At 39.6% G+C, this 9,159-nt stretch overlaps 1 protein-coding gene across 4 annotated transcripts in view; it reads left to right on the top strand.

Moving 5' to 3' along the window:
• Positions 1-1,896: 1,896 nt before the first annotated feature.
• Positions 1,897-9,159, top strand: part of lrrc9 (leucine rich repeat containing 9) — a 33,872-nt gene continuing 26,609 nt past the window's right edge. The window contains exons 1-5 of one of the 4 annotated variants that reach the window (XR_007042583.1): positions 1,897-2,361; positions 3,617-3,835; positions 7,304-7,444; positions 7,536-7,599; positions 7,697-7,767. Coding sequence is in view for 3 of the 4 variants with exons in the window: in XM_047393246.1 (XP_047249202.1) it covers positions 2,302-2,361; positions 3,617-3,835; positions 7,304-7,444; positions 7,536-7,599; positions 7,697-7,767 (555 nt within the window). In the remaining variant the exon portion in view is untranslated. The remainder of the gene's footprint in view (positions 2,362-3,616; positions 3,836-7,303; positions 7,445-7,535; positions 7,600-7,696; positions 7,768-9,159) is intronic. The other 3 variants (XM_047393246.1, XM_047393247.1, XM_047393249.1) reach the window with 3 other exon arrangements.

Below are 9,159 nucleotides of genomic sequence, written 5' to 3'. Positions count from 1 at the left end.
TTGCGTTTCTTCTAAAGCTTCTTAGCCAAACCCTGTGTCCCTGGGTCATCATCAAATGCTGCTCTGTGGGTTTCTCCCCACCTTCCTCCTGAGCCTCTTCACCAACCTCTGCAGCCACACCCCTGACCTTCAAGTCACCCTTAAGAGATTCCTCATTGGATCATGCATCCTCTTGGGCACAGTCCACACCTTTTCCTTCCACTCAACTTCCTTTCTCAACTTTATTTTTATATAGCACTCTGTGAAGAGCCAGCTTCTTTATCAAAGGCCTTTGTGGCTTTACTTCATTACATAACATGTCAATTAAAAACAAAAAAATCATTCTTATCTGTTTTAATGTTAAACTTTTCTGAGAAACTGAATTTGGGGTGTTCATAAGCTGTAAACAATAACCATTAAAATTAACAGAAATAAATGCATGAAAGATATATTGATGCTTGTGTAATGAGGTATATGTGACTTTTAATTTTGTATAGATTAAATTACATTTTTGATTATATTCTTTGTGTTGGTCTGTCAGAACAATAGTGATAGTAAAATGTCTAAAAGATCAATGGATCAATTATTTTACAAGTCACTGTTAATTCAGTCTAATCCATTCAGTCCCATTACAACATAATTCAAATCTGTTTCCCATTCAATCTGGCAATACACTGTCTGCATCCATCCTGTCTGGCTGGTGGCCTTTTTCTGTTCACCCTGGAGGAGGGTGGAGGTGCTTTACAACCAGGACAGGTCACCATGCATCACAAAAAGTCACACAAGATAAAAAAAAACAAAAACAAAACAGCATACTTATATAGACTCACCAGTTAATCTAATATTTTTTACTGTAGGACGAAAAAGCACCTCAAGATAACCCACACATGCTCAGTGAGAGCACCGGGAAAGACTCCATCCGGATCCTGAACCCAGCACTTTAAGCTGTGAGGCGTCGTTGCCTGCCAGAGTCCAGTTTTAGTCCAGATATAAAGATATTCACACAATGGGATTCAGTGTAAAAGTAAAGTGCTCCTCTAAGGATGCTTTTCAACATAAAGTAAGTGAGACTAGAAACGACAAATACATTGTGGGAATATGAAATGTGAGTTTAACCTTGTAAAAAACTATTTTAGATATTCACAAAGTTCACTCTGAGATGGAAGAACGTATTTGTGGATAACTTCCATTTATCCACAAGCCCAATTCACATGAATGGGAAGAGTGATCACTTCTTGTGCGATAGGACTCTGATAGGGAAAAAGTTATTTTGGATATTTAAACATTCATTTTTACTGTAGAAATGACTGAATTATGAGAGAGCAAAAAAGAAACAAAATAAGTTTTTATTAACTTTCTTTTGGTTGTATTGTAATCTTAATTTTATCCATATGCATTTATTAATAGTTTCATTTCAATCTATTTTTTCTGCTATATCAATTCTTATCAGAAGTTAGATGAAATTTTATGTTTTATCTATAATAATGTTTCTTATGGTTGAAGTATATTATCTTGTGCGTTATCTTGTATTATATATTGTTAGTCTCTAGTTCACAGCGAATTGTATTTCTTCATTTTTGCATTTCAAATGACATTTTATTATGTGTGAATAATAATAATTTTACTTCTTTGTGGTGATTATTGCTGATTAATCATTTAGGGTTTTTTTTAATTCTGTGAAGCACGGTGTCTTACATTTTACTGTTTTCATTAAATTAAATCTGGTTGATTGGTTGATTAGCCTACAGATTATAGACAACCACCTAAACCCTTTCAAGGAATTTTAGGAATTGTTTAACTTTTCTCAGTAAAATCTCAGTTTTAGGGATCTTGAAATACAGATTTCACACCTAGGAAGTACTTTTGGACCGAGGAGAATTCTGATGTGGATGTTGTAAAAAAGTAAGCGCTCATCGGTTGACATGATTAAATATTCTAACGGCTTGCCAAACATTATCGTTCGATTATTACAAGAACCATATCTTGCAGTGCTGCGCCCTCATCTGGCAGCTCAGAGAAGTTTCACCCGTCTCCCATAGCAACCAGACGCGCTGTGTCTGGATACGAGCTGATGGACCTTCGCAGTGTCCCCTCCGTGGACAACAGGGCGGATTTTATTCACCGTAAAGACGAACTTGAGTGCATTATTCTCTCTGTCAGTTAAATGAGGCGTTTAAACTCACGTAGTGTTCTTCAGAGATGTAGCCTGATTTTGCAAAGTTAACATCCACTTGTTTGGTTTTACAGTTTGGTGCATCCATTCTTTTCCCTTTTATTTTTTTAATATTGGACAGAAGATGTTTTCTGTGTTTTTGTAGAGTTATGCTGCTCATTGATAAAAAGAAGAAACATTTTGAGGAGGAGGAGGTGGTTAAAAAACTGGTGAGTAGAAGACTGTTTAAGATATAGCTGTGATACTAGAAAATAAAAACAAAAATACGATGTTCTGATCCTATAGGGGATGAATGTGGGACATTAAATTATGTATTTGAATGTTTCTTCTGTTCAGGCTGGAATAATTATACAACAAACAATTACGTTTAAAAACAAGAATTGGTACCCAAGTTTGAATTTTGGATTTTCTCCTATTTATACGTACAGGCTTTAATTTATCCATACACTCCCACTAGTATTTGGTTAAATGTGCCTTAACAAAGCTACACCCCGACCACATGATATTTATAGCATCTAGCATCGTTTCATTGGATATTCAATCACTTTTCTCTGGCAGAATTGGTAAAGTTTAATTAAACTGGTACATTTTCTGGCACAGAAACAGCCTCTAACTTGCCATCTTTGTCCTGCTGAAACACTTAACTGTGTCCATGTTTCAACCATCTCGCTGTAGATTTGTGGTGAGGTTAAAAAATATGGAGGTAGTCCTCATTCTTATATTCCATCCACGTTGTGAAATGCACCAGTATCACTAGTAAATGATGGACTGAAATCTGCAGCTGCTCACATGAACAAACCAAATGCCCTCTGGAGAGAAGCTTAGCTGTTTAAGGTACAATGACATAAACTATATGAAGAGGCTTTCCAACCTGAGAACACTGGACCAACTGTCAAGCATTGTGGTGGCAGCATCATGCTGTGGGGCTATTTCACTGCCTGTTATACAGTTGCATTGCACAAAGTAGATGAAATAAAAGAGGACTGGTTGGATGTTTAAAGCTTGGACACAGTTGGGTGTTCCAGTAGGACAATGATCTCAAACACACATATAAACTGGTTTAGGACAGGATAATCTGACTAAGCTTCTGGAATGGCTTTCCAAAACTGCATCTGAGTCCTGTAAAAGTTTATGGAATATGATTAAAAGTCAGGAAACTAGCCAGTTTAGATGTTCTGCAAATATCAGTGGTCCAGTGTCTTGCCAGAATGATGCCAGAAGCTTACTGAAGTTTCAAAAAGTGTGTGACTGAAGCCCAGCTTGAATATTTAAGCAGATATTAGTTGGGTATGTGTGTATTTTTTTATAGCCTGTATATATAATTTAATTCACGATAAATGTAAACTTGTGCAGCCAATTCTTGTTTTAAAATATATTTTGCAGTTGCACATTGTGTAATTGTTCCACTCTAGAAAAAGAATAATAATTTCATCCGAAGTAAATCTGTTTATTTTTCCTGGCCAGTGCTCGGTGAATGGGCTGTCCTATGAAAAAATAGCATCTGAAGGGAGCAGCATCAGGTCACTGGAGATCTTCTTCTCTGGTTTCCCTCGGATGGTTGGGCTCTCCTACTTCCCAAATCTCTGCCAGCTCACCATCGTGGACCAGAACATTAACCAAATAGAAGGACTTGATGGCTCTCCGATGCTCCAGGAGCTCTGGATCGTTCAGTGCCATCTCACTGTAAGTGGTCTATAAATCTGTTCTTTACAAAAACAAACAAAAACCACAACATACAATAGACTTGTGTTAACTTAAAATGTCCAGGGGACAGGAAAGGGGTGTGTAGATGCAAATTCAATAATGTACGCCCTTTTTCCACACAAGAGTTCGGATGCAACGAAAATAGCCTGACTGTGGAGGTGTGTGCAGCTCCACAGCAACTCCATGACTGGTGTATGCATATTTCTGCTATTACTGAGCTGTTGATGACATCTAGAGGGTGTGTTACTGATGTGAACTGGTTGCTGCAAGAAACCTTTCTCCTGCTGTGACTGGAGTTGAATACGGCACACACCGTAAAGCATTATGACAGGATTAATTTGTTTAAGTAAGCTTAACACATTTTCGTTCCATCATTGTATGAATTAGATATAATGTGCAAGTTTAGCCAACCTACGTTTTGGCGAGGTGGGCCGGCTTAACGCTCAGACATGCATGCCGAATGGACGTCAGGGAGATGCTATGAGGGAGGGGGAGTGTCAGGGTGGTTTCCGGGCTTTGTTAACCAGGCTGGTGGCAGATGGGAAAAAACTGTTCTTGTGGCGTGAGGTTTTGGTCCGGATGGACCGCAACCTCCTGCCAGAGGGGAGAGTCTCAAAGAGTCTGTGACCAGGGTGGGAGGGATCAGCCAGAATCTTCCCTGCCCGCTTCAGGGTCCTGGAGGTGTACAGTTCCTGGAGCGACTGTAGACTGCAGCCAATCACCTTCTCAGCAGACCGAATGACACGCTGCAGCCTGCCCTTATCCTTGGCTGTAGCAGCGGCGTACCAGATGGTGATGGAGGAGGTGAGGATGGACTCAATGATGGCTGTGTAGAAGTGCACCATCATAGTCTTTGGCAGGTTGAATTTCTTCAGCTGCCGCAGGAAGAACATCCTCTGCTGGGCTTTCTTGATGAGGGAGCTGATGTTTGGCTCCCACTTGAGATCCTGGGAGATGATGGTTCCCAGGAAGCGGAAAGATTCCACAGTGTCAATTGTGGAGTCACAGAGGGTGATGGGGGCAGGTGGGGCTGGGTTCTGCCTGAAGTTCACAACCATCTCCACTGTCTTTAGAGCGTTGAGCTCAAGGTTGTTCTGGCTGCCCCAGTCCAACAGATGGTCCACCTCCCATCTGTACGCGGACTCGTCACCATCAGAGATGAGTCCGATCAGGGTGGTGTCGTCCGCAAACTTCAGAAGCTTGACAGACTGGTGACTGGAGGTGCAGCTGTTGGTGTACAGGGAGAAGAGCAGAGGAGAGAGAACACAGCCTTGGAGGGAACCGGTGCTGATGGTCAGGGAGTCAGAGACGTGCTTCCCCAGCCTCACGCGCTGCTTCCTGTCAGACAGGAAGTCAGTGATCCACCTGCAGGTGGAGTCGGGCACACTCAGCTGGGAGAGCTTCTCCTGGAGCAGAGCTGGGACGATGGTGTTGAAGACAGAGCTGAAATCCACAAACAGGATCCTGGCGTAGGTTCCTGTGGAGTCCAGGTGCCGAAGGATGAAGTGAAGAGAAAACAAAACAATGCGCACCAACACGCCGAGGCGACCATCTGCGGCGCCATCTTGGTTATACCTGATGTGATGTTGCACATAAAGTAAAACTTCTTCTCTAGTCTGTGTTTTTACAAGTCTTTATGCTTTTTAGAGAGTGACACTAGCTCATAATATACAAAGTTTCTCTTTTTGTTTGTGCAGATGCAGTTTTCTCAATTTAAGCCTTAAAAAAACCTTTAAAACCCCGAAGCAAATGCCCACTTTGCAAAAACTGCTGAGAAAAGATTTCTAAATATATTTTCTTCAGTTTAAATATGTCACTTAAAACTATTTCAACCTTAAATGTTTACTTGCCTCAACTATTTTTTATTGAAAAAATAAAATCAATCAAAAATACTAAATTTAGGTCTTGTAAAACTACTTTAGCCTAAAATGTTTATATGAAGATGAAAAAATATATTCTGATGAAAATACATTACACACACACACACACCATTATTCAGCATCATTATCGAAACACATTTATATTTCAGTAACATAAAATAGTAGACAGTGCGAAATTTTGCTGACTGTTCTGACTGGGGGGACGTAGCGTCATCTGGTGGATAAATATAACAATAACAAATTGATAGTTATTGTTCCAAAACATTAGAATAAAATAGGGACCCAGAATAACGTTTTCAAATGGAGAATATTTTGTCATTAGTAACAAATGTGTTCTAGTAGTAAAACCAATTTAAGCTTATTTCAGAAACTGACAAAGACGGTTCTGATTTATTTTTAAATAAATATCCTCAGGCAGATTTCAGCTATATCCACGTCAAAATGTTGCTAAACAATGAAACACAGTGAGAAGAGGACTCCAGCAAGACTTAAAACATTAAGAATCAACTCAATTAGCAGACCAATGCATTCCAGCCTGTGGCTTTCATCAGGGTCTTTAAAAACACCCAGTTTGTGTTTAAATAAAAACGTCCAATACAGAAAAGTAAATGAACCAATCACACATTCACACATAAACAAGCTCACCAATCAGCATTCAAATTCAATTAAAGTGTAAATTCAAAAATACTTTATTAATCCCAAAGGGAAATTAAATGTTGTTGTAGCTCATATTATGAAGGTTTCTTCAAAGAGCCGTTGTAGATGCTGATGGCTGTGGGCAGGAAGGATCTCCTGTAGCGCTCCGTCTTACAGCAGATCTGAAGAAGCCTCTGACTGAAGACACTCTGTTGTTGTAGGACAGTCTCATGAAGAGGATGCTCAGGATTCTCCATAATGTTCTTCATTTTATGAAGAATCCTTCTTTCCACAATGATCTCCAGAGGTTCCAGAGGAGTCCCCAGAACAGAACCAGCCTTCTTTATCAGCTTGTTGAGCTTTTTTAAGTTCCTGGCTCTGATGCTGCTTCCCCAGCAGATGATGGCAGAAGAGATCACACTCTCCACAACAGACTTATAGAAGATCTGCAGCATCTGTCTGCGAACACCAAAGGTCCAGGGGATGGTGGTTGCTGATTGGTTGAACCAGTGCCCAATAGTCTCTGGACTGAACCGCTTCAAATTCAAATGTTTCGACCACAAGATGAAACTTGTTGACCTGCTACTAATGTTGTTTCCTGGTATTTCAAGTGTTGCTGGAGTATTCACATCACCTGATGTTTGTCCCTCTTCATGCACCTTGGGAGTCAGTCAAGTTGCACCATAAACCTATGGATCTGTTGAAAATAAAAACATAAATAAAGTGTCCTTCTGATTTTTTTAAGGGTTAAATGTGAAAAATGTTTCAGTAGGAAACCTATTTGTCTTTGTACGTGAGGCCCCAGATGATATTCTTTTGTCTGTGTGCCTGTCAGGGGGTCGTCTCATTGGGTGAAACTCTGAAATCAGAACATTTTTCAAGCATGGAGTGAAATCAGGGAATGACCTGTGCAACATTGCCTTTACCACAGGAGATATCCGGACTGCAGAACTGTAACCAGCTGGAAAAACTGTACCTGTATGATAATCAGATCCAAGAAATAAATAATTTGGAGCTGCAAGGCAACCTGATTGTTCTGTGGCTGAATAATAATTGCATCACTAAGATTCAGGTTGGAACAATAAATTCTATTTAATATCTGTCTTTCTGAATTTGATTTACTATGTTTTGTCTGACTAGTCCTGTTATTTATCTCTTTGAAGGGCCTGAACACAATGAACAATCTGAGGGAACTAAACCTTTCTGACAACTCCATTGAAAAGATAGGTGGGACTGCTGAATCCTCCCTCTTTGTAACATTTGATGGAAATTCGGCAAGCTTTTACAAAAAATAAATATTTGTTTCATTTCTCTATTTATTTAGGGCACAACCTTGATCCCAATGTCAACCTTGAGATTCTCAATCTGTCCGGGAACAAGATCTGCTTCTTTAAGGTAAGACTGAAGACCAAAACATATCCTTCAGATTCTTTCTTCTAAAGGTATGCTTATTTTAATCTTATTAAAATCCTTGGTTTGACAAAAGGTCATTTCTGAATTTTTGTTGGGAGGTCAGTTCAGATTTTTCCAATAATTTCTGCAGCACTAAGACGACGTCTATGGAGGTGCAGAGAAGTGTGGTTTATAATTTCACCATCTCAGTCATCTCTAAAGATGCAGGCGTTTTTGATACAGTAGCTCCGTGCTGGTGTGTACGTTTGATGTACAGCTAAAGTCAGAAATGTGCATAAAGCTTATAAAACAAAAATCACTCTGACCTTAAATCAGACAAAACCTTTCTTGCTTCAGGTCAGATGGGATTACCACAATTATTTCTGTTTGGTAAATGCCAGAATAATGAGAAAAACGATTTTAGAAATTCCCATTCCTCCTGACAGAGCTGGTGTAACTGAGTTCAGGGCTTTGTGATGGAAACATTGACTTTGTTTGTCTTTAAGCATACTGTTGTTACTAACTTAGCAATGAGCTGAAGGTCATTGTCATTCATTTAGAAGACCCTTTGGTGTCCAAGCTTTAACTTCCATGCTGATGTCTTGAGATCTTGATTCAATATTTCTGTATATTGTTATATCCTCATGATATCATCTATTTTGTGAAGTGCACCAGTCCCTCCTTCAGCAAAACACCCCAACAACATGATGCTGCCACCTCTGCACTTGCAACGCTTGCATGCAAACTCCTTTTTCTATAAATGTGATGATGATCATTATGACCAAACTGTCAATGTGCTGTTTTAGTTTCATCAGACCACAGGACGTGTCTCCAAAAATTAAGGTATTTGTCCCAGAGTGCATTTGCAAACTGATATCTGGGTAATGGCTTCTTCCTTGCTGAGTGGCTTTTAAGCCCAGGTCTGTACTGGACTCTCTTCACAAGGGTTTTGCTTTAGTTCTGGGGTTTGTACGTTTATCCGTCCTAAACAGTATGATATCAGAACATTATAATAGTGGTTATTTTGTATACATGTTTGCATGATTGTTTGCAACTTTAACTGCATTGTGGCACAGTTGGTAGCACTGTTGCCTCTCACCTGTAGACCCCTGGAGATAAGCATCAGCTCCCCACAACCCAAGGATAAACCAGACTTGTGAAGATCCACAGTTCTCTTAATGACATTTTGCCTGATTTCTTTTCATTTTGCTATGATGTGTGAGAAGAAAGGAGCATGTTTGTGACATTGCCATAAAATACATTCACAGGCATACCTCCATTTAATTCAGCTGTTGTGTATTAACCTATCAGGCCTAAAACAGAAAACACATGAGAAGAAAAGGTTGTTCTTTTTTTATCTAGCGTCATATAATACAGAGTTAGACAAATGGAGTT

This window comes from Girardinichthys multiradiatus, chromosome 19 (assembly GCF_021462225.1).
Source record: "Girardinichthys multiradiatus isolate DD_20200921_A chromosome 19, DD_fGirMul_XY1, whole genome shotgun sequence".
NCBI lineage: Eukaryota > Metazoa > Chordata > Actinopteri > Cyprinodontiformes > Goodeidae > Girardinichthys > Girardinichthys multiradiatus.
This window is presented reverse-complemented; position numbering and strand designations above follow the sequence as displayed.